A 25,137-nucleotide genomic window follows, 5' to 3' on the forward strand; every position below is an offset into this window, starting at 1 on the left:
CGTGAAAGCAATTTTGTACTGTATCTGCTAATAGTTCTTTAATAGTACCTTCATATTTGGCTTTAATCCTGTCTGCCCTTTCTTAACTAATCACATCAATATTATACCACTTTATTAAGGAATGGATACAATCCAGTTTTCATGAATGGAAATGTTGGGTTAAATATACATTTGTATGTTAGTGTAGTCTTATGGGAGGTAAAGTTATATTTTAATATTTGAAATACTTAATTGCATAGTGTTCAGGTGAGAGCAGAAGTAACTTTCAACCTATGCTTGCGACCAGCTTTCAACTAGGGTTTGCGGTGCATCCTGGGAAAATAACCAACATGGGGTCTTGAAACCATGCAGTGCCTACACGGTTCTCGAAGGGACATGAACAATAACTAGCAAATTAGCCGAAAACGACTGCTTTCTCTGGGATATCGTAATTCAACACGGAGGTGTATGGGCTGTGCATCCCTGCAATGTGACTGTCTGGTTTGTCTGCTACAATGTGTGCCTGCTGCTCAAAAAAGCTCCATCGGGGAAGGGAAGCTTTCACCGGATGATGGACAGGAATTATCCGACGTCAAGCTTTGTGGACCCGCTGGTTCCACCAGCACAGACCGTGGCTTCTTGGGCCTATGAACGCAGCACATCGAGTATCAAGTCAAGGTAAAAGATGAAGGAGAGGGCGCGTCACCTTCTAAAGAAAATGTCGGTGTTAGGCGGCCTAGCAACGAGCGAAGAAAGGGTTTCATTATTAGGACAATATTCGGCTACGGTTATCAGGAATTTAAAGTTCAAATTAATTAACGAATGGATGTGTCTGTTCTTTATGAAAACTGGACACATCGGTAATCACCTTTCTATGGCTACCTTTCCCAGACGTTAGCTCATGTGGCTAGCGTACTGCTAATACGCGTAAAGTTAGTAAAGCTAATATCAACGGAGACTAAACGTCCATTAACCACTTTGTAAACAAGTTGGGGCTATACTTGGCAGTTGCACGGGTAGAATATCGCCCCGGTATGTTCGGTGCATCTTGTTAAATATGTTTCGCTACCTGGTAGTATTGGTAGTTTGGCAGATTGATGCAGTTCTGTTTATACATCTAATGGACATATAGGCGTTTTGGTCATCTATATTTAGACGTATTTTTAAAGTGTAGTTTCTTTATTGCATACCAGTGTAGGCTGTCGGGTTACACTATTTTTACATTGAAACACGTTTATAGTTTGCGAGTATTGGATTCACACTAACTTTGTTTTACTGTGTGGATCACCAGATCTATTTTGTGGCCTAATGTTATTTTGGTTTTATTCACGTAACCTGTTTCGTTCAGCAAAATGTTAATTATTTCTGTTAAGTCTACCATACGAGATTCCTCGAATCACTAGCTAAATGTAAATGGCAATATGGGGTTAAGCCCACATGTCAATTTGTATTTGTTATTCCTTTATTTAATTGAATTACGTTTAGTGTGTGTGTGTGTGTGTGTGTGTGTGTGTGTGTGTGTGTGTGTGTGTGTGTGTGTGTGTGTGTGTGTGTGTGTGTGTGTGTGTGTGTGTGTGTGTTGATTAGGGGACGAATTTAATGCAGATAACTCGAGCATTTCAACGGATGCCTCCCGGCATGAAGGGCACACCGTTTTATTTATTTGTTGCCTTCTGAAGCCACATCTTGAGGACTGCAGTACACGTATTAGGAAGAAAATAGGCCAACAAGTACATTTGTATACCTTTTACCTTGTTTCAAACTTACATGGTCCGTTACATTGTAGTTGTTATCAGCTACATTGCACTATGACAGATGTTTACCGTCCTGGGTACTGTAACAGCATCCCGTCCCTTTAATGCAACATTCTTAATATTAGGCTTCAATATTTATCTATATTTTCGACCTAAAAAGATGTACAATTGTTCATAAAAGTAACTCAAATTGCGGTAGATTTATCTCAGCCTAGGGCTGCTGGGGCTGATTCGTTATAACTTATTTTCTTAAATGAAGTTATTAATTTGTAGTAGTACAGTTTAGCTGATGCATCAAACATAGTCAAATGTTTTTTTCAAGCAGCATAGAATCAACAACTCTCTTTCTATCATAGGAGAGAGATGCCAAACTCTTACTTTATATATGCAAGTCTATATTGATTGAGACATGGTTGGTTGGTATTATCTTAACCTTTTTGATATTCTGTATTTTTCTATTTTCAGTTCCGGTTATGGGGCAGCACACCTTGACACAGATCTCCTCCAGCGACCAAGCTATGTCTCCTCCCACCAGCTCCCCACGTACACCACATCTCCCCACCCCACAGGTCCAACATCTCCTCCATCCTCTTCACAGTAGCAACAGTTCCTCTATCCTCTTCATAGTAGCAACAACTCCTCCATCCGGTTTATATTAACAATGTCTTCTCTATTTGGTTTATAGTAGAAACAGCTTTTTGCTTTAATGGTAACATTTAGATCAATGAATGTTGTGCGCATCACAGTAATGACTTATCCGTGTTGATACATCTGTTTATTTTGTTTCAGGTCTCCCTGGAGTGTTTGACTCAAGTGGTCATACCTCTGAAACTTCTATCATGAGCTTCCTGTCCGCCATGGAGTCCAGAAGCCTTCAGGCTGGTCCTGTCAGTGCCTCACTGCTCCCCCCCTTCAGGACACCTTCATGGCCCGCCGGTGAGCAATGGAGACTGATGAATCAAATGAGTATGAATATCTGATAACGTATCGCACAAGGAATTTTGTGTTGTTTGATCCCTATTTATAACAATGACCATCGTTTGATTTGCACTTGGCTACTATTTGGGAGTCTGCAACGTAAATCCTTGCAGAATAAAACCATTATTTTCTATGGCTTAATTGATCTCAGTTTCACTATCCAGGCCTCATCCAGTCTTTGTTTCCTTCTCTTTCATACAGGCACCAACTCCTCGACAACAGAGCTGTACTTGACCGGTGCCCTGCCTCCAACAGCCACTTTCCCCTCACCCGCCACCCTCTCTTATCAGCACACTGGTGCCTTCCCTTCGAGGAGCTATGCTTCCACCCCGTCTTTGGCCCTCCAGGATCCGGCCTCCTTCAGCACTTCCACCAACGGCCTCTTCTCTCACCACGATCCCCTCCTCCACCTTAAACCCAGCCAGACTGTCCTCCCCACAGCCCTGGCCTTCAACCATCTCTCTTCTCCCACCCTAGGCACCGCTCTGCCCATTCAGTCCTCCACCTATCGTTCTGCCCAGGAGTCCGCCCCCCATCTTCTCCAGCCCCAGTTCAGCCTACTGTCCTCTCCCCTGCCAGTGTCCCACACCACCTCTCAACCGTATGCGGCCCCAGTCTTCTCAGGCTCTATTGAGAGAGCGCTTCAGCGAGAATGTAGTGTGATCAAACACCTCCAGAGGCCTTCCAGTAGCCACACGGTTGCAGACCAACTCACTAGCTCTCAGCACTCGTTAGAGGGGTATTTGGGCGCAGCCAGTGGAACGGAGATGTCCTACCAACAGGACCCCTCCAATCATAGTACAGTCTCCTGCAGCCCCCCCACAGTGGAAGGCTCTTCCCAGGGTGCCAATGGTGCCCAGCAGAGCAAAGCAGAGTCAGGAACCCAAGCCTATTCAGCCTCTTTGGCAGCCAAGGCAAAAGACTGTTCTTCCAAGCATCCTCCTGCAGGCAGAGAGGGTCATGGACACCCCCAGAGCCTGCCAGGAAGATCTCCCGAGAGCTATTCCTCCCCTGGGCACAAGCAGAACTCTGTCATAGCAAACCAACAGCCGGTGGATCTGCCCAGCCTCCTCTCCACCAGTCTCCCTCAATCCTACGTTGCGTCCCGCAGCCAGCCCCAAACCGTTTCATCCAACTCCGACAAGCTGCCTTCCCTTTACACAACTCTTCCTACATTCTCCAGCCATTCTGCCTCTATTAATCAGACACTTCTCTACTCCTCCAGTCCTGGGCTCAGCCAGGAGCAAGTGGTTCAGTATGGAACCCACGTCCATGCCTTGTGTCAGGGCAATCTGTCGGAGAGCTACTCCTCCTCCCACGCCCAGGGGGCTCCTAGCGTAACGTACTCGTCTCAGTCGCAGGGGCAAGTTTCCCTCCCTCAGTCGCAGAGTTATGTCCCGGGACAGTCTTTGAACTCCCCGTACCCGTCCACGGTTACCCACAGTCTGCCCACGTCTAATTCTACGCAGGGCTACACCCTGATGCAGTCACCAGTGGGAGGGAAAACTGATGACAACCAGCCCCAACCCCAAACCCAGTCCCAGAAATACCTGATGTCTGCTCCGTTGGCCAGTTACTCTGCAGCTGCTCATTCACAGTCACAGTTACAGAACAATATCAGGCCTTCAGTACAGGAACTAAAGGTCATCTATGGCAAGCACAAATTAGAAGAGCTTCCCATACAGGACTTGCAGGTTTCCATGGAGACCAATTCCCACAGCAATATGTCAGCCCACAACAATGTTGTTTATGTTGTGTCAAAAATGGAGGATCGCTACAAAACGCAGAGTGTCATCCGGAGCAATTCACGTGAGGATCATCTCATGGGACTGGAGCCTACCAACATGGTCCAGGTGAAGGAAGAAAGGCTTGACTCTTACCACCAACAGCACATCCAGTTAGGCAGTAGCCAGGGAACGACTGACCCCAAAACGACACACTCGACTATTATCTCTTCACATTTGGGCCTAAACGCAGAGCAGCTCAAACAACATTCTGGCCTCCTCAAATCTCCAGAAACGCATCAGCAAAACCACCAGAACCAGGGTCTGGACCAGGGCCAGAACACCGAACCCCAGACCCAGTTCATCAGAGTTCCTAACTCTCAGGTTACCCTTGAACACAACCAGATGATTATGCTGCAGCAGCAGCAGCCCCTGGTCCACCACACTCAGAACCCCTCAAAGGTGGTTTCGCCACACATGCAGTCCACACAGGCATCAGGCTCCGTTCAAGTACAGTACCCCCACATGGACGGAGAAATGCTAAACCCCGGCATCACTGATGCCCAGAGTCGGCAGGGTGCCGTGCTGTCAGAACAGGGCTCGGGGGGCACAGACTCGTCTAAACTCATCCAGCCATCGAAAGATCACTACAGCCAGGCTGTGAACCACCAGTCGCATGATGCCAAAAACCAATTCACCCTGAACTCCATTTGCTTCCCTGACTCCATGCTGATGGTGGACGACAGGAACATTCTGTCCAATGTCGATGACATTTTGGCAGCCACAGTGGTGGCCTGTGGTGTCACACCGCAGGACTTTGTCAAAGCGACGTCCGCCATGGAAAGGGAAATGGCAGTGATGGCAAACCCAATAGACTCTAAGGGTCACTTCCAGACGCTGGATGTGAGGCATATGTCCCCGAGCTTCTCCGCAGCACAACAGCCTATCATGGCCAACACTAACTCCCAGACCATGGCCATGACACTAAACGGAGGTCACTCGACCGCAGACTGCCAGGGGCATTCCGTTCACCCCAACAGCGGTTGTGACCTGAACCCCAACGTCGACCGAGGTATATCGGAGAGCGATTACCATCTGGCAAGCCGGGTCTTTGACACCTCCGGCCTCCAGAACAGTGGCCCGGGTAAAGGTATCAAAAGGGAGGACGGCCTGATGGAGTGTCATGGCCCGGACGGCTTGCCCAAAAAGAAGGCCCGCAGCAAGTCCACCGCCCAAGAGGAGGAGAGCGGGCCGTGCCGGTTGGTGAAGCGCGGCGGGCCCGCCAAGCGGCAGAACTCTCGCGGCAGCGACACCGGCTCGTCGTCCTCGTCCACGCCAAGTGTGCCGTACGACGGGTATCAGCAGCAGGAGCGCATCCGGCAGAAGATCCGGGAGGTGGAGGAGAAACAGCCCGAGGTCAAAACGGGCTTCATCGGCTCCTTCCTGGACTTCCTGAAATCGGGCCCCAAGCAGCAGTACTCGCCCAGCCCCGCGCGCACAGTCAGTCGCCCCAGGAAGCCCTCCAGCTCCTCCAAGCCGCCCGCCTGCCCCCCGCCCCCGCTGAACAGCAGGCCCCAGCTTCCCCCTGGGGGGCCCCTGATGTCCCCCGAGGGCCTCGGCGGGAGCGGTCATCAGAAACGCCTGGACGAGGACCTCCACAAGAACCTGGAGACCCTGCCGTCGTTCAGCTCGGACGAGGAGGACAGCACGGGGAAGAACCAAGCCCTGCGGAACAGCATCAGCTCGGCTCTGTCGGCCCTGGACGAGGTGTCCGACCGGAGGCCCAGGCCAGGTAGTAAACACTGGCTGACCACTGCCTTGAGAGCAGAATGTTTGTTATTAAGTACTGTGTAATCTGAAGATCGGAACCCTGTTCAAAAAAAATGAGGAGTGAAATGATTTTAAATTGAAGGGATTAAGTCATCATCGTTTGAAACGTTGAACTTATGTGCACTGGTGCAACTCAAACAGAATGTTGGTTACAGAAGGGCAATTTTTCATTTCAATTAATCTTGCGTCAAATTAATGCCTTCACGACATCAAGCATCCTCAAACAAACGGCTATGATGCATTTAATCAAGGCGCCACTGCAGTGCTGTGCTCTAATGTGCGGCATTAACTCGTCCAAACTTGTCGTTCTCCAGACATCAGAGCCCCTTGTTCCATGATGAAACAAGACCAAGCTCCCAGCATGCCGCAGGCCATCTCCGAGACGCGTGTGGCGCGGGCGGCTGCTCCCCCCAAAGCCGTCACGACCACCAACGCCTCGTCGGGGGGGAAGTGCTCTCCGGTGTCGGAGGGCTTGAAGGACTCCCTCCCCGGCCAGCTGGCCCTCCAGCTATCCGGCGTGGCCATCGAGGGGCTGACGGACGAGGAGCTCTCCGACAGCGGCGGAGAGGGGATGTATCGGGAGAGGGACGAGTTCGTGGTCCGCAACGAGGATATAGAGAACCTGAAGGTACGACGAGGGAAATGGCGTTTTTGTAGTTGCTTGCACAAAAGGACACACGATGAGCAAATTTATTTTGCAATAGCATTCTTTCTAGTTATTTTTCTGACTAGAATGCAAACAATTAAAGGATTTGGGGCTCAATAAAAGTCTGAATCATTGGGAGGGCGAGGCGAACCGATAGAAATATCGGAAACTGATCTTCGAAACTCACTGAGGTAAATTGATCGATTAGACATGAGGCTATGTCTATCCCGTAAATACAGGTTGATATGTGTGTGTGTGTGTGCCTTTTGTGTATTCAGTTGACCATGAGAGCCGGCCGGGAGCCTCCGTCCATCTGGAAGGTTCAGAAGGCGTTGCTGCAGAAGTTTGTTCCGGAGTTGAGAGACCGGAAGCGGGTGTTCTCCGCCACCAACAGTGTAGGTTCAAACCCACACACGCATCTCCCTCTGTGCCGAGGTGACCATTTCGCTCACAGTTGAGAGAAGGACTTTCTGGTTTGCGAGTATTTTGCACTTTAATATTTTGTGTATTTTGATTCATTCATTTAATCATAAATGTGCACGTTTTTTTGCATACATTTCTTATTGTTTCATAAAATGTATACATATCGCCAGGGTAGGCCTTCAGAAAGATGTTTTTTGGAATTATATTTTGAAAGTATTCCACCACCCCTTCAGGCCTCCTAAAGCCGATCCCACAACACTTAACCAGCTCGCTAGCTTTAGGAATAGGTCTGCCTAGCCTGCAGGCAGGTATGCCATCCGTTTTATTCTGGCTGACGGAAATTATTGGAGAGGCTTGTTTCAAGCCTACGACAGCCACAGATACCAGCCTTGTTTGGGCAGAGCTTCTGATTTATTGACGCTGTCGCTGTTTTGTATAAAAATAATTTCTACAAATATGACCTAAAAATAAATTGCCCACCATGGCTTTAAATAAAGATGGTTAAATTGAGTCGTTATCGACCTCATCACCAACGGTCTGTCGATCATTTCTTTGCTTGCAGTACCTTGGATATTTCGGTGACGCGAAGACCATGTACCAGCGGGTGTACGTGAAGTTCCTCGACACGGTCAACAAGCGGGAGTATGTGCGTGTGTGCAGCCGCAAGCCGCGCTGCAAGCCCATGAGCTCCCTACGGTAACCGGCGCACAGAGAGCCACGTCCCTGTGTTCTAACGTCCGCCATCGCCCAAGGTATAAGGCCCTAGAGCTGGTGTCATCCTCTTCTGTTCTGCCACCCAGGGGAGCCCAGGTGAAGACCCTGCTGGGCCTGTCGATAGGGCCGTGCGCCGTGGCCCTGGGCCAGAAGCCGCGGGCCAAGCAGCCCAAGCCCAGAGCGGAGCCCCCGCCCAAGAAGAGGAGGAAGTGGAAGGAGTTTTCCTCCACCCTCTCCGGCTCCTCTGCTGAAGACGGCGGGGACGACGATGGTGGGGAAACGTTTCAACCTCTCTCAATCTATGTAAACCTAGCGAGACGGATAGATGGTTCACCTTTGGGGGATGCTGTTGTCCTAAGCCTCTTGGCATTGGGAATCAAACCCCTAACCCTGGCAGCGTTGAAGTGAGACACACTGTTAACCCTTGACTGGGTAACGACGAATGAGTTAATTTGTTATAAAACATAACTTTGATGTCGACTTTGTACATGATTTGGGCGCGGTGCCCTAGTAGAGACTGAGCACAAAAACATACATTAACCTTTACCTCATATTTAGTTTCTGTTCCACTTTGAGGCCACTTAAGATAGACCGGACTGCGATGACTCCTGCCTGGCATTATGATGACCTATTCCCCCCCAACCCCCACACAGAGTTCACGCCCCCGCTGCCCTTCTCCTCGAGGAACCTCAACACGCGGACCATGAAGGAGACGTTCCGGAGCTTCGTGGAGCTGCTGGTCGGCGTGGCGATGGACGAAGACGTGCTGACGGCGCTGGAGAGGGAGAACGGTCAGTCCACGTGCCGCGCGTCCTAGCGGCGACCCCCTGTGTCTGTCGTGTGTTTCGGAGGCAGTCGGTGAAGGATGTGATGGTGACCGATGAATGCTTTCAGATGAGCTGCTGCTGCCCCACATGAAGCGGGTGGACGGGGTGATCACGGACAACCGGAAGCACCTGCTTCACAAGCTGCACATCGGACAACTGCTCAAGGTGAGCGCCCCCCTCCGTCTACTGGTTGGGGTCGCATGACTTTCAGCGCCTCCATTGTGCCGTCACTTTCCTGGACAGGTGCTAAATGGGAGGGGAGAAGGCAATGGGTGGAGAAATGCATTCCCACATTATTTTTGACTAAACCCTCACAAGGTTCTAAATCAAATAAGAAGTCGAGGTGGCAAAGTATAAGCAGTCCAATGAGTGTAAATGACTCGTCCGCATCTGTCCACCGTAACCCTTGTTGAGAATGTATGCAACTTGGCCCTCTTGTTGTCGACCTGCAAGGTGCTTTGCATAACAAATGCCTTGTGTATTCCATTATTGTACTAGGGATCTCATAAACGGTGGTCCTACGTGCACGTTATCAAGTTTAACATGTGAAGAATCTTAATAATTCTATAATGGAGGCTTGGCTCCCATTGACCCAACTTGGTTATGAAATGGATCCTCCCGGTTCCGTAGCCTAGCACAGCAGCTTACTCCTGTGCTGCCTTTCCACAGACGGCCCTGGACAGCTTCCCTGAGATCTCAGTGGTTACTGAGCTAAAGAAGGACGGGGAAACGCCAGCCTTCAAGGTGCGCCTCAGCGGGAAGGCCTACAACAGGAAGACCATGAAGCCCTTTAAGATGCCCAACAAAGTTCCCCTGGTGAGCCACAAAGGACCACTATATATGTATATATATATATATATATATATATATATATATATATATATATATATATATATATATATATATATATATATATATATATATATATATATATATATATATATATATATATATATATATATATATATATATATATATATATATATATATATGTATATATATATATGTATATATGTATATATATATGTGTATATATATATGTGTATATGTGTGTGTATGTATATATATATGTTTTCTGCATTGTTGTTCAATGTTTAAAAAGATACCGGGCGGTGATGTACATTCAATGCGTGTCCACTAGATGGCTCTACTGAGTGAATAGTGTGGCCGCTCAGAGCAGACTTGCAACGCCGTGCTCTTGTCTCTAGGAATACACGGTGGACCAGCAGAAGACCCAGTGGTTCTCCCTCTACCACTCGTTGCAGCATTACAAGTACCACACTTACCTCATGTGTAAAGATGAGGTAAGAGGTTCATGCACTCATCCACAGACTCCATGCTAATCCATTCATTCAGCCATACTTAGTTCATTCTCTCAGCCATAGGCTTGATATTTCTATTGTTGATTGTACAGATTAGGGCTGGCCCGAATTATTTGAATATTCGAATACTCGTTCGAAAAATTAGTATTCGAAGCTTAAATCAGTATTCGGAGCTTCGTTGTTGTTTTTTCCACGTACCTGACGTTACCAGAGCAAGGGAGGCAAACTATAAGCGACACCAAGCAGAGAAGCGAGAGAGGTGGAGGAAGAATAGATATCTTGTTTCCCTTTACTTTACAACACAACATTAGCGGGATCTCGGGAGGAAAAGTAATGCTTAGCGAAATGCTAACCTTAGCTTAGTTTGTTTACGTTCGCTGTAAAGCGCTGCGCAAATCAACTGTAACTGGCTTGCTGCAGAGCGTGAGCGTCTTGGGAATACCCGGTCAATATAATGGATATAATATGGACACATAAGACAATCAATATTCAGAATTTGTTATGGATTTATTGTACAAATTCCCTGAAAATATGCAAGTTCCACGATGAATTGAAAAGCTTCCCTAAGGGCTGAGATGGCAGAGGACAGCTGATTTGGAACGGAGCAACAGCTGTTCGCTTCCACGGGGAAAAACTAAGGAACTCCAACTTACTTAGGCCTAATAATTAACGTTCAAAAGCTATTAGATCTTCAACAAAATATGCAGATACTGTCTAAATCGGTTCCAGGGAGTATATAGGGATTATTAATGTTGTTTTTGATGGTGTGTTTTTCTGGAACGAGTATTCGAATATTCGCTCGGAAAAACCAACGAGTATTCGAAGCCTGAAAAATGGTATTCGGCCCAGCCCTAGTACAGATGTGCATTTCTTAAGTGTTGGTCTAGCAAACAGTAGCAGGAAGTGACAGGCAACCTGTTCCCCTTATTCATCCGGTGTGCCCATGTGTTTTTGCCCCCCCCCCCCCCCCCTGTAGATAGCAGCTCTGGGGGTGCAGGCAGGCCCGATGGGCCAGGATGAGACGGTGCAGAAGTGTCTCCAGAACGGAGCATGGCTGGAGGGGCTGTTTGAGCGCTTCGGGGAACTGCTCAACCAAGTGCAGCAGGTCTGCCGATAGCCGCAGAGAAACGGTGGCAAGAAACGGATAAGTTCACCTCGCCCCCCCCCTATTCTAGGATGGATTTCCCCCAACCTCCCCGGCCAGTGTGTAATGCATGAAGGGTGGCTCGGGGCTGTGATCCCGCCCTGCGTTCAGGGAGGGACTGCGGGCCTGTGTTCTCACACGGATGGGACGTCATTACAGGTGTGTAAGCCTGTACGGCGGGGGAAGCCAGGCAGTCGGCACCCCGGCCTGAGTCCTTTTTGGGAAAGCAACTGGACCCGTGGAGGACAGGAAGTGTTTTTGTGCGTCTGTGTTGTTTTTCTGTAGTAGCAAGCCAACAGAGAAATGGACATTTTGATAGAGTTACATGATATGTTTAGTATTTTTAAACGGTCAGTTTTTTGTATAAAACAAAATATTAGAAAAATGTTGCTAGAATTTAACCAACAAGCATGCACTAGATGAATAGAGCAGTTACCCTAGGCCTAGGTAGGAGTGTTTTTTTTTTCTTTTGGTAAAAAAAAATGTATGTATAATCATAGATTTATATATAAACTATGTAAAACAACCATTTTTGTAATGGTGTGCCAAACTCTATAAACTATATATTCTGTACATTTTGTAAAGAAAGAAAGAGGTGTGTTAGGAGTGGTTTGCATAGCAAATCTTTGAAGAAAGATTTGCTCAACTATAGTATAGAAAAAAACCTTTTTGTCTTTCAAAAAAAACCTTTACTTGTAACACAATTTTTGATTCTGATGGATTCAGTGCAATTCCAATTCTACTTTTATGAACATTTTAGTAATGTTACTACCTTGTTTTATCTCTGGGCAAAAGGAAAACAAAACAAGATTATTCTTTATATAACTATCTACAGGTGTAGTCTGCATTTTATCAAAAAAAATAGAATTATTTTTCACAGAAGCACATATTGTTATACCAGTGGCTTGTTCATTACGTTTTGTAAGAGGCTTTTGCATTGTTATTCAGAGAGATCTTCCTACTTGGACTCTTCATAGTTTACATGAGTTGCAACTATGACGCCGTATCTAAAGCATTGTGTTCTAAAGATGCCGTTTGTAGGTTGCATGGAAGGTCTAGTCGACGCCAGGAAGGTTTCACCTCTCGTCCCTCACATTGTTTAATGTTTATCAATGCACACAATGTGTTTTTATGGTGTTTGTATTTCAATACCATATCGTAAAGCTTCAGTCCGTCATGAAATGGGCGAAACGATTCAGTTTCGGCGAGGATGTCCGTCATAAATGTAATTGTAAAGAACTTTTAGTGCCTACAAACTTACAAACTGCATCTTTACCACGTTAATCATGTAACTGCATTCAGAAAGTGATCTTCTTTTCAAGTGTAGGTACACTGCAGATATTTTCTGATGTGAAAATAAATTTCCTAATTAACATGAGTGGTAATATTTGTTTCGTATCCAGTGAATTATTACGTGTGCCGCTGACCGAATGTTTGTCCAGCAGGAATGTTATTATAGGTGTGTTTAACCACACGTTCATTCGGTCTTTGCCATATCCTAATAACAGGACCTCATTCCTTGAACTTGATATTTTATCAGTATTCCTTCCTGTTTATTTAAGTTTCATTCGGGGAAAATGAGATGCCTTCCTCTAAAACCTTTACAGTGCATAATTTATTGTGGTTATCGTGAAATTGCAGATTTTTCTCTCAGTCAACGATCTCAGCCACTACATAAAATCGGATCATGCTATATTATTGATCTGGAAGCAGCGGAATACAGAAACTAACTTTTGAGGAAATTATTTATGGGGTTTGTCATCAAGTGGAATCCCAAAATTGATTGTCAAACGTTTATTTAGGGTAACAACTGCTAGCTTTAAATACACAGAAAAATGATGATCCCATTGTGTGATTTATCTAGCCCCTCCCCTTTGGTTAGTCACTCCCTTACTGATAGAATATGTTGCCTTATACTGAAAGTATATGTGCTTACTTTTTATCATAATGATACACATTAGGATGAGCATGGTTTCACAATCACCTGCTCATTGTTGATGTGTGAGTTTCTAGCATTGGATTTGGGGGGGGGGGGGGGGGTTGGAGTGTGTGGGGATTAAGTGGCGGGAAAAACCTATCCATGCGCTCATGACCAAACTATTCCCTGGAAAAACGGGTGGCCGCCAGTGTGTACCGAGTCAAGGGGTCCCTGGGCCCTGTTCAACGAGTCAATGAATAAAATATGATTGTGCAGCCACTCTTTCACAATGCCGTATTATCATGCACCGCGCAAGACAAGTGCGCCAGTGTGCTCCGTCGGCTGCTCTGTGAAGAGGCACCACTGTCCCCCCGTCATTTAGTGGCGTTAGTGGCCCAACGGCGGGGGAGGCTCAGCCACACCAGACTCTGGGATTCCGACCCGGACCAATGCCAGGGAAATTTTTTGAACGTCTGCTGTCCGGGGGGTTGGGGAGGACGGGAAGGGGGGTTATGAATTTTAATGTGTGCTGCATTGCTCTGCATGTGGGAGATAAACTGAGAGGGCAGTGTGAGCAGACAATCGGAACACAGTCCTTTCGATTGTTGTTGTTTTGGAGATTACAGACGGGACTACCGGACTCCGGCTTGGGAATGCTGCTTGGGCACGTGGTTGGTTCGGGGCTCGAACCCCGATGTCTGCAGTGTACCTGTAGGCAACCCAGAGCAAGATGGCACTACCCCAACCTGCTCCGTTATGTCCGCGCTGTTTCTGTAGTTGAATCTAGAGGGACAGTACAGTTTGAGTTCACTCAGTGTTTGGGGCGCAATCAACTGAAGAAAATGGCACCCCAGTACTTTCAATATTTATGGTTATATATGAGACCATCTACAATAAAACAGAATGCACCTTAATGTCTGAAAGTGAGAGTTGGATTTTAGTAAATAATTGGCAGGCTTTATAAAGGCTTTCATAACTTTGCTTTGACCTTGTTGAATGTTGACAAGTTTACTGATTAGCCTACATTCAGAAGGTTCCCGCACTCCTTCCTCTCTCTCACTTGCTCTATATCCATTTCCCTCTCTATTCCCTCTCTCTCTCACACTCTCTCTTGCTCTTTATTCACCTTCAAGCTACACACACAATATTCCCATGCTCTTGCTTGGTTTCAGTCAACCCTTGGCGACTTACCTTGTGTACTTTCTCCATTCTTATGTCATGTATTTTTCAGCAGTGGACAAAACACCATCACAAGCCTCCCCCCTCTTCCCCCAGAGTAGTGGAACCTGTTTCCTGCTGTAGCTACAACATTCCCTTGATGCCCGTCGTTCCCCTAAACCAAAACGTTTACGGCATGTCATTACATGACCTCTGCAGACTAACGTCTATGGTGAAAATGTGAAGTTCACGCTGTTATTAGTAAAGTCAAGGCTTCCCGGTGGGATTCTGAATGATGCAACACCTATAAAGATTAACTTATCATAAAAAATTGGTTAACAGTAGTAGCAAGAAACCTGCTACCCTCTTAATTTAAACCTAAATTATACATTTAGAGCAACTAGCCTACTCAACTCAGGCCAAGTCGGGCATTCTTTCGTGTGAAAGAAATTTCACACGAAAGAAGATTTTGCAAGGCTAGTGATCCAACCAGTTTGCCAAACATGGCGTGTGTGTGTGTGTGTGTGTGTGTGTGTGTGTGTGTGTGTGTGTGTGTGTGTGTGTGTGTGTGTGTGTGTGTGTGTGTGTGTGTGTGTGTGTGTGTGTGTGTGTGTGTGTGTGTGTGTGTGTGTGTGTGTGCGTGCGTGCGTGCGTGTCTGACACTGTTTCTGTTTCCTGGACCTTATTTCTGGCTCTCAGCATGTTCAGCGAGAGGCAGTGACACTGACACACGGAACACCTTGAGTTTAGAGTGTCATCTTACCCTCTTCCCTCGTCACATTACACCCATAGGACTCGAACACAACATCCATTGCCCATTCACTTCAGTCATTTCTGACTATTTTTAAACAGCAGGAAATACCTCTGAGACATGTCAGTCAACAGAAAACACTGACATATTTTCACTCAGCAAATGCTTTGCTGTGTATGTGTGTGTTTTAAACTTGCTTCTCGTTCAACTTCCCTTTTGTCGCTTTTTTTATTTTCACGTTATTTATTTTGACTTACTCAAACAAATCCTTTGGAATGTCGGGCCCTTTGTAACATCTGTCATCGCTATTATCATTGTGGTGTAGCTTTCCTTCGGTGGATATTTACTGTAAAAGGTGTGTCACTGAAAGGACCGGTGGTATTTTCTGTTCAGTGTTTTATTCACATGAAGTGCATGAAGGGATGCGCATGTGGGCCTGCTGCATGCTTAAAAAGTTTTGCAGCTCAATGACAAATGTCATGTCAGTGTGAATAGAATAATATAGAGAGAGAGAGAGAGAGAGAGAGAGAGAGAGAGAGAGAGAGAGAGAGAGAGAGAGAGAGAGAGAGAGAGAGAGAGAGAGAGAGAGAGAGAGAGAGAGAGAGAGAGAGAGAGAGAGAAGGGGGCGAGAGAAAGACAGACCTCATTACCATATTAATGAGCATGTTCGAGGCGTTATTGGTATGAATGAATAATGAATTGCGATGGGAGGAGACGGTTTCGGTGTCGACGCTGTAGTGAGTGTGCGTCACGGTTCAGAGGACTGGACAGTGTGGAGATATGAGGACCCTGGCAGTAATTGAATGGCCACGTTAAGGTGCTGGGAATCGAACCGGGAATGCACCGACCACCAGGTAATGTGACATTGAATTCGTTAAAAGTATAGATGAATAGACAGTCGCCTATTTCCAGAGTTACTTTAGCCTTTATCTTCCTGTTTTTAAGTAGCCTATTGTTTTGTAGTCTCCCAATTAGAATAGTGCAATAATGTAACACCTATTCAATTGGGCTATCTTAAAATCATTACAAATAATTCAATCCAAATAGTCGACAAATAAAAAAAAAGCATCGTATGGCAATCTATACGACAGTTTAATAAACTTTAGTTCAGAGTGGTAGGCCTATAGTCAGCCTCGCGTGTTTCTGATCAAGGGAAATCCAACTCATTAGAAGTTATACATTGGGTTTACTTTATTGATCCTGTGAGTTTGCAAAAATGCTGCTGGTGAAGGTTATACACGATAGACACAATACTATCATTTTTTGGTATGTGACTTTAATAACATCCCAGTCGCCTAAAATGTACCCCTGCAGACTAACTGCAGCGTGTTGTCATATCTAAAATCGTATTGTTAAGACAATAATACCTTAGGTACGGTTATTAGCCTACGCGTCAAGAGCTGCTCCCTCTGCGATTATTTACGCATGTTCTGTGTGTGTGTGTGTGTGTGTGTGTGTGTGTGTGTGTGTGTGTGTGTGTGTGTGTGTGTGTGTGTGTGTGTGTGTGTGTGTGTGTGTGTGTGTGTGTGTGTGTGTGTGTGTGTGTGTGTGTGTGTGTGTGTGTGTGTGCGCGCGCGTGTGTTTGCAAACATCGACTGTTGCCCTTGACTAAGTAGTAAGTAAATTCCCCCTTGAATATCTGCTCTGTCCGCCGGGATAAAAACATGCACGGCACGGAGTTAAAGAGGGGGAGACGACTGGAAAGAACTATGCAAACAGGGCTCAAATCTCAGTCCACGCGGGAAACAGAGAGTGACAGAACATTCCGGTTCCCAGGAACCCCCGTCCCACCTAGAGCATGGGTGTAGTAGGCGCCTGCACAGAGCCCCCCTGCGACATGTGCGTTGTGTAACAATAGTTCCTGAATATGGATCAGATAAACAGTAGTTTTTGATCCCGGACCCCAGCCTCGTCTTACCGAGGGGACAGTGAGAAAAGCCCAATGTTAGCTGGTTTATTCTCATAACGCAGTTCCTTTCTGTTAAATAGAAAATAAGTATTTCTTTAATGTCATTTTCATTGCAGGTCTTCATAATATGTCTCGATATATATATAGGCCTATTAACCTGTATATCTAGATAGGTATACCCTCATCTATCTATGCCATAGGCTACCTTCTAACTTTACAATGCCATCCTGATTAGATCTTGTGAATCTTAATAAGCTGGGTGGTGGGATGTGTTTGACAAATGTTTTCTGGGATGGTGAATGGGTCTTTGTGTAACTGGACCTTTGTGTGCGTGCGTGTGTACGTGTGTGCGTATGTTGATATGGGGGCATTAATTATCCATGTGTTTTTCCTCTGAGTTTGCGTGTTATACCCAGCCTGTATTTCACAGCATGATGGGAGAGACAATAGTTGTAGATATTGCTTTTGGGATCAGGATTGCTACAATATGATGAGATGAATTGTTTGATAGAGCAGCGGTGATGGCAGTCTGTGAGATGGTCTGTCTGGGGGATTCAGCTAAATGTAGACTGGTTATCACATCTGCGGGTTTTTCCTGCTGTATTCCTTCAAAACAAAACTGACGACTGTTGCCAGATGGCCAAATGGCCTTCCTTGAATAATATCACCTTGTTTCCTGGAATCACTTCCTATTTATGATGGCTTTCTCGCTTTTTTTTTTACCTAACACATACTCTTCAAGTGTAAGTTTTGTGGATCGTCCTTTTCATTTTGCGGGGGAACTCAATTCAGGTGGACACTCTTTCTCAGCTGATCAGGGATGCATGAAAGGGTTAAGGACGAGCGTAAAATAAATGTTTACAATTAGTTGTAGCCTAACGACCCTGAAAGAGGGTTAGGTTAGTCGGCTCACTCAATGTCACTGTAATCATAAATAAGATAAGACATTTGGTGGGCTCGCTTTTAGTGTCTTACAATACTGTGAGTGCATATATTCTTTGCATAAGTGGCCCTTGTAGGAATCCAACCCCTAACCCTGGATAATGTTAATCGATAATGACTAGGGTTAAGGCCTTGCTCAACCAAAGGACTTACACTGTAGTCAACAAATCCTCAACGTTACGGCTCACTCAGTGATATTCTGCGAAATGTTGCTCATTGTTTGTTTGTTTCTGTTTCTCTACGCATGTTCCCTCCTTCAACGTCTTCCTTTCTCCACACACTTGTCTCATCATCTTCATCATCCTCATCATCCTCATCCTCATCATCAACCTCATTATCTTCACCACCACCATCCTCCTCCTCATCGTCTTCATCACCACCACCACCATCATCCTCCTCCTCCTCTTCATCAGTGCCGGCAATGGCTGCCGGAAAGCCGTTCCGAGCGACCTTCATCTGGAGCAGCATCATCAACAACCTGCAGTCTCAGGTGGAGGTGAAGCGACGCCGCCACAACCTCAAGTCCCACCAGGACTGCTTCCTGGGCTCGGAGGCCGTAGACGTGGTGCTGGCGCACGTCATCCAGAACCGCTACTGCGGCGACCAGGACGTGCCCCGCTTCAAGGCCGTGCGGCTGTGCCAGGCGCTCATGGACTCGCGCGTGTTCGAGGCGGTGGGCACCCGGGTGTTCGGCAAGGAGAAGCGGCGGGCCACCTTCGAGGACAGCAGCTTCAGCTTGTACCGCTTCCTCTACCCGGAGTCCAGTGAGGCGGTGCTCACCAGCAGCACCGCCCTGTCCGGCAGCTCCGTGGAGGGCGGATACGACGCCTCGCCCGGGACAGGCCAAAGCAAGGACGGCTTCAGCCCGCCTGATGACCGGTAATCCCCCCCCCCCCCCCTCCTCCTCCGGATCATTTCTAGCACATTAATGACTTTTGGATGGAATTGTTGAACCTAAATCCCACAAAGGCTTGGCTTTAGGGCTTAAAAGTTTAGGCTAATGCATGTCTGATTCTTCCGATTACCAAGTGTTAGAGCTTGATAAATGCTGACATCAATAGCAGCATTGCCTTACAAAGAATATTGGGATTTCTTTATTTTCAATTGATAAAGGCTGGTTTAGTACAGAAGCAGAGAAAGAATTTCAAAGTATCCGCATTGTGGAATTTGAGGCTCAAACGTTAAACATCTAAATCCATTCCCTTTTTTTATGTGATTAAATTAAAATGTACAAGAGCACGGATCCAAGCAGGGCTGTTATATAAGAGCTTGAGTGCGTGTGGAGGACCTTGTGATGTTCCTCAGCTTCACTCTCTGCTCTTGCCCTGTCCTGAGAAGCAGGCCTGTCTGTTACCTCTGATCTCCGTATGGGAGATGAAAGATCAGGGGAGGGTAATTGATGTGAGGGCCAGAGATGTGTGGCAATTATCAATCTCCAGGTACATTAAACGTGTTAGTCACCATTCAGCCTTCAAGGAAGCCCAACCAAAATGTGGTAATGGGAAATAAGGGAACCTAAATATAGTTTCATGTCTGCCATAATATGAAATCCTGTTTGGTTGTAGACTGATGGTCTCCTTTAAGTCTCCATCCACATTGTTGGGGATGGAGAAATGAATTCATCCAAAATGGTGCCATTATGATAACTCACAAGTCTGCTGCATTATGTTGTTACAGATAGATCTAGTACCTTGTTTATTTATCCTTTCCAATTCTTGCTGTGATTATGTGATTCTTTAGGCAGAACCAGGCGCTCATCTACAACACACACCCAACCAAAACAGACAAATCTCTGGAGCAAATGCTGGGGAACCTCAACGTGAACTCCGCCCTCACCCCTCAAATGACCAATCTGGGTCTCTCCCAGGACCGTAAGTCTACTTACCCGACCAATCACACAAAGTTAACATTTGCAAAGGTTTTATCGGTTTCCCAGTATCATATATTATCAATCTTTTCTTCCAATCTATCAATCTTTTCTTTGGGACACAAAAGCACATAGCACATAGTACAATAATACATCCTAGAAAACGTATTTATAAACGTATATATAGTTTATTTATTTATAAGTTAATCAGAGAGCAAGGTGTGTATGGAAGGTGTGAGAGGATGTGTAGCATTATGTGTGTGTGTCTGAGGGTGTATACAGTCTGCTTGCAGTGTGATGTGTGTATATACAGTATATTTGTGTGCATCAGCGAGTGTGTGTGAGGGCATGACCCTCTAGTGTTCATGTTTGTGGTCATGCTGAACTGCTGTGGGCGCTCCTCCGCTGACCACATGGCAACATGGTCCATAAGCCCCGTGTCTCTGTGGCCCCCAGTGGTGGAGCAGGTGTGGCGCCAGCAGTCCGTGTTCAGGCTGCTGCAGCTGGTGGAGCTCCCCCTGCTGGAGAGTCTTCTGGAGGGCAAGGAGCTCCCCCGCCCAAACCTACACAGCATGGACAGCGACCCGGACCTCCTGTACACCTCCAGCTACCTGGACCGAGAGGTCCTCAAGGCCTTCAGCGAAGCACAGTGAGTCTCACACCTCCATTCATGGTTCATGTCCCCTGGCATTCATGGTTCATGACGCCGGGGGGACTTCTCCACTTGGAACGTTTTTCCCCATCATTTTGGGTGGAAGGTACTTTCGAGAGAACCATTGTTTAAATTGGTTCAGTATTGAGTGGTAAACTCTGGCGGTAGCGAAACAAGTTGTACTTCTCTCTAGGGATCCTTTCCAATGTGTGGTCAGACATTTATAATAACAACAGGATCTGTCAATGGCAACATAAGCACCTTGAGAGGACATACGTTGACGGGGCCAATGGCAGAAAGGATTACATTGCAACTTGTTTTCGCGGATAACGGCATTAGTCCCTATGACCCGAAATGATCGGAAAACTATGTCAAGGCTGAAAAGTGCTCCTTTAATGTTAACTGAATGACTCTCACATGGAAATACAATCGGGAATGTTGAAATGTCAGAATCATTGTGGAGAATAGAGGGGTTTAGTGGCGGATAACATGTAGTAGTGGTGTTTTGCCCTTGGGACAGAATATGAGAGAAAAGACTCGACTGGACACGCCTTCCTTCCAGGAAAAGGTTCAGGGCACACAAACAGATAACAGAGAAAGGCAGTGTGTGCATGATTACACATACGTGCACAAAACCAAATGCAAGCTGGGTGTACCGTCTGACCACCAGAATTACTGTTTGTCCACCTCCAAACAGGGTCACACAATGGGAAGGGATTTGATACGTGTCTGGCCTATGGTGTTGGCAGGCTGGCTGGATAGATATGAAGTGGAGTAGAGCATTATGAGCAATAGGTAGTGCTTGCACAATGTTCATTCTGAGAGAACCATAATAAAAACACCTGTAATTTATTCAACTTATATTTAAGTTGAATTGGCATCCAGTGCGAATCATGAAGGCCTTTAAGACTAATGAAGGAAATTTTATTTCTGTCTATTTGTCTATTTGCAACTGTTCATTCCTTACTGTCTATCCCTAACTGTTTATCACTAACTGTTTTAATTGTAACTTTCTTTCCCTGACCATCTATCCCTGGCTGTCTAACCCTAATATGGATGCATTTACATTACTTCTGACGGTTACTTCTAAAACCTCTATCCCCGTCTGGCGTCACTCATCACCTCTTCCTCTTCCCCGCTGCAGGGCCGACGAGTGGCTGCGAGCGGCCATGGACTGTCTGGAGTTCCTGCCCGACAGCCTGGTGGTGGAGGTCAGCAGAGGGCTGGCCGCCTGCTCTGAGGACCAGCCCAAGTGCAAGAGGCTCTTCTACGGCCTGCTGGATGAACACTACGGCCAGTCGCAGCATCCGCCCCTGCTCAGCAACCACGTCTTCGACATCCACTCCGGCATCTCGGAACTCCTGGGTAAGAAGGGAGGGAGCCCAAATGTCCACAGCTTCCCGTGTAGACGCTTTGGATGCAAAATATCGGTCTTCATCATCTGTCTTTTAACTTGGACGAGTGCTATAGCCTTAGTTTTTAAGCCAGCAATCATTGACTTACATGTATGTTTTTTTTTCATATTATTGTTACGTTTTTGTGAAAAGTGCGTATTAAGGGTGCTATATAAATAAAGTGTTGAGGTTATGTCTTGACTATCAAATGGCTGTCTTTTAATTGCCAATGTATTCATCCTAGTGACCTGTGTATGTGTGCGTGGGTGTGTCCGTTTAGTAAACGGAAAGAAGGAGCAGGCCGTGGAGGCGCTGCAGCTGTGCCTGAAGATGCAGGATTCACGCAGCAGGGAGGAGCTGCGCAGGCTACTGAGGTTCATGGCCGTCGCATCCAAACCAGAGGAGGTCAAGCTCCATAAAGAGGTGAGCCCCTATCGCAATGAAAGCAAGGGGCGGCTGTATTTGTGTGATGCATGCGTGCGTGTGTGTGTTTTTGTTCAAATGGGCCCTTTGCTAACCCTTTTGTATGCCCACAATAGGTTGAGAACAGAATGGCAGTGAAGAGGTCTTTCGCCGGGGCCATCATCTACAGCAGAAGACTGGCCAAAGGGAAAGTGGATCTGATGGTGCTGTTCATGGTGGAATACCACTGTGACCTCTTCAAGGTAAGTGCTTATTAATGTGGAAGGAACCAATCAATGAGTTTGGTAAAAGCCAGAGTGTAAACAAAAAAACTGATCCGTCTGGGAAGTGAATTAGATAGATAGATAGATAGATAGATAGATAGGTAGATACAACTTTATTAATCCCCCGGAGGCGAGATATCCATTTTTTAAAGCACAGCAGCAGTGAAAGACACAGGATATAATACAAAACAATAAAAAGACAAAGTAGTGCTAAGGAAAACAAAAATAGATGCTGAAGTAAATTCTAAAGTAAGGACAAACTGAACAAACAGGAATTGGAATAATGCTTGTTTGATCGTGGTGGATCATGGGCCTTGAATCAGAGCAATATGTTAACTCTTTTGTGTTCTTTTGTCCACCAGATCCCTGTGTCGTTGCACAGGTTAGTTAGTGATCGCCTTTTGAATATCGTGAGAGGGAAAGATCCAGATGACGTCATTACAGGTTGGTGGATTGTTTTTTTGTGCCATCAATTTTTACATTCCGTCATACAATAGCATTAGATTGATAAAAAAAAAAATCCCCTTGATAGCTTATCCAAATGGTTCATCTCTCTCTCAGGCCCCACATATTGCAGAAGAGTAACAGGGAAGGACTTTGTAGAGAGCGCCCAGAAGACAACTCACAATGAACTGCGCTCCTTACTGAAGAGCATCCACGAGAACACCAAGCTCTCGGCCAAGGAGAAGAAGAGGCTGCTGGGACAGTTCTACAAGGGCCACCCCGAGATCTTCGTCCAGTACTTTGGGAGTAGGATGGCCACTGCAGACCTATGATCGTCTTACATCGGGGGGGCATTTATTTATTGATTTTTGTATATTATGTATAGAAGAAAAAAAAAAAGTGCTAGAACAAAACGTTTAATGTGAAGAGGATGTAAAGATCAGTTGTTGTTTTTTAACGTTTTTACAACCATATGTGAAGTGGAGATATTTAAGAATAATTTTTTTAATGTTTAGTTGTAGAGGCAATTTTGGCACACATGATTTGACTTTAGTTGACTGCATGAAAAAGGAATTTATGAATGAATTTTAACAGGCATAAAATGGAAGGTGTGCCTATTCTTTGTGAGTGAATGTCGAACGTATAGTTACGAAACAGAAATTGTGTCAGAAATGTAGGAAGGGCCGTGCAACAACAATAGCATCAGGAATAAAAGAAAACTTATCATATAGTTTATGTATGTTACATACGGTTTAACCATGTTTGAGCAAGCCCAGGTTTCTCAATCTATTATTCAAAGGTCCAGTTCTCTGCCCCTGTTGTTTTCCACTCGTTAACAACACATTCATGTCTGTTAAGATATTTGTGGCAAACATTCTCATATTGGTTTACATAAATTCCTGTTGAGCATTTAATTTATTTTGCAAATTGGGAATAACCTAACCAATGCCTATTGAACAAATGTATTGTTCATAATGAGCAGAATAAAACCAAGATTTTCTATAACTCACACAATATGTCGATTGGTCCATTTCCCTGATTTCACATCTTTACTGTCTGGAGTTTTGAGCGAACATTTGTTCAATGTACAAAAGTATCTAGGATATGCTTTTATTCAAAGAAATGTAAAGTGAGTACAGGTCAGGAGTTATAGGCATTCTAAAGGTATTGCTGTCAGTTGCCGCTGAACTGTCCTCAAGACGACAATGTATCTGAGAATGTTGTTCATTATCCCATATCTGTTTTGTGGATCCACAGTTACACAGTGTTATGTCAACATAGTAACCAAGTGAATGCTTTAATCTAAAATCTAAGTATAAATCACAAAAGAACCAATAGGAGGGCAAACAATGTGTTGGGTTGCTCAACAGTGATTGTACTGATCACCTGTGAATATCAACAGCTGGTTGGCATGCAGGCACGCGCACACACACACACACACACACACACACACACACACACACACACACACACACACACACACACACACACACACACATGCACACACACACACACACACACACACACACACACACACACACACACACACACACACACACACACACACGCACACACACACACACACACGCACACGCAGACACACACAGATCCAAAGTGCTCACATTTATAATAATTGATTTTGTGCATTATACATGTGTAAAACCCAGAAACCAATTGTTTGAATTTAAAAATGCATTTGTTTAAAACTTGGAAGTGGTATCGATTGAAATCAGATTATTAAAGTTAACAGTACATTCATATGTCCGACTTATGCTGGGTCAGATTCAGCATCCAGTTCCTATACCAGGGACGCGGGAAGTGGGGGTGCTTAGGGTGCTGCAGCCCCCCCCCCCCTGGCGGCCTCTGGCTGTAACTGCAAGTGAGAAGGTTTTATGAACAAATCAATACTTTTTTTTTATTTTTTATAATTTTATCATACAACATGATTTTTCATTGAATTATTGACATCCACCCTTTTTATGATATTTATCATATTATCATTTCATTTTATTTAGAACATTGTCTGAGTAGGCTGACGTAGGCTATGACGCACAACGCAGAACTGTCGATAGCTG

At 45.6% G+C, this 25,137-nt stretch overlaps 2 protein-coding genes across 2 annotated transcripts; both read left to right on the forward strand.

Annotated features, from left to right (window-relative positions):
- Positions 1-289: 289 nt before the first annotated feature.
- Positions 290-12,716, forward strand: qser1 (glutamine and serine rich 1). The gene is made up of 13 exons (XM_060071793.1): positions 290-657; positions 2,199-2,302; positions 2,523-2,669; positions 2,913-6,227; positions 6,580-6,893; positions 7,190-7,306; positions 7,897-8,030; positions 8,135-8,319; positions 8,702-8,839; positions 8,943-9,040; positions 9,545-9,691; positions 10,084-10,179; positions 11,174-12,716. The coding sequence occupies exons 1-13, from the start codon at positions 548-550 to the stop codon at positions 11,312-11,314; spliced, it is 5,046 nt and encodes a 1,681-aa protein (XP_059927776.1). The 5' UTR covers positions 290-547; the 3' UTR covers positions 11,315-12,716.
- A 3,024-nt stretch (positions 12,717-15,740) lies between these two features.
- On the forward strand, positions 15,741-24,076 carry depdc7a (DEP domain containing 7, paralog a). Its single transcript, XM_060071594.1, has 9 exons — positions 15,741-16,022; positions 18,433-18,898; positions 19,760-19,890; positions 20,343-20,535; positions 21,683-21,903; positions 22,213-22,355; positions 22,472-22,597; positions 22,981-23,062; positions 23,180-24,076. The coding sequence occupies exons 1-9, from the start codon at positions 16,007-16,009 to the stop codon at positions 23,392-23,394; spliced, it is 1,593 nt and encodes a 530-aa protein (XP_059927577.1). The 5' UTR covers positions 15,741-16,006; the 3' UTR covers positions 23,395-24,076.
- The last annotated feature ends 1,061 nt before the right edge of the window (positions 24,077-25,137 follow it).

The sequence above is a fragment of the Gadus macrocephalus genome, chromosome 14 (genome assembly GCF_031168955.1).
Source record: "Gadus macrocephalus chromosome 14, ASM3116895v1".
Classification (NCBI taxonomy): domain Eukaryota; kingdom Metazoa; phylum Chordata; class Actinopteri; order Gadiformes; family Gadidae; genus Gadus; species Gadus macrocephalus.

Coding starts and splice junctions, on each gene's coding strand:
- qser1 (XM_060071793.1), top strand. CDS start 548: ATGATGGACAGGAATTATCCGACGTCAAGCTTTGTGGACCCGCTGGTT. Junction 8,320..8,701: donor AGACGGCGGGGACGACGATG/GTGGGGAAACGT, acceptor ACCCCCACACAG/AGTTCACGCCCCCGCTGCCC. Junction 9,692..10,083: donor TGCCCAACAAAGTTCCCCTG/GTGAGCCACAAA, acceptor TCTTGTCTCTAG/GAATACACGGTGGACCAGCA.
- depdc7a (XM_060071594.1), top strand. Junction 20,536..21,682: donor AAGGCCTTCAGCGAAGCACA/GTGAGTCTCACA, acceptor TCCCCGCTGCAG/GGCCGACGAGTGGCTGCGAG. Junction 21,904..22,212: donor CGGCATCTCGGAACTCCTGG/GTAAGAAGGGAG, acceptor GTGTCCGTTTAG/TAAACGGAAAGAAGGAGCAG.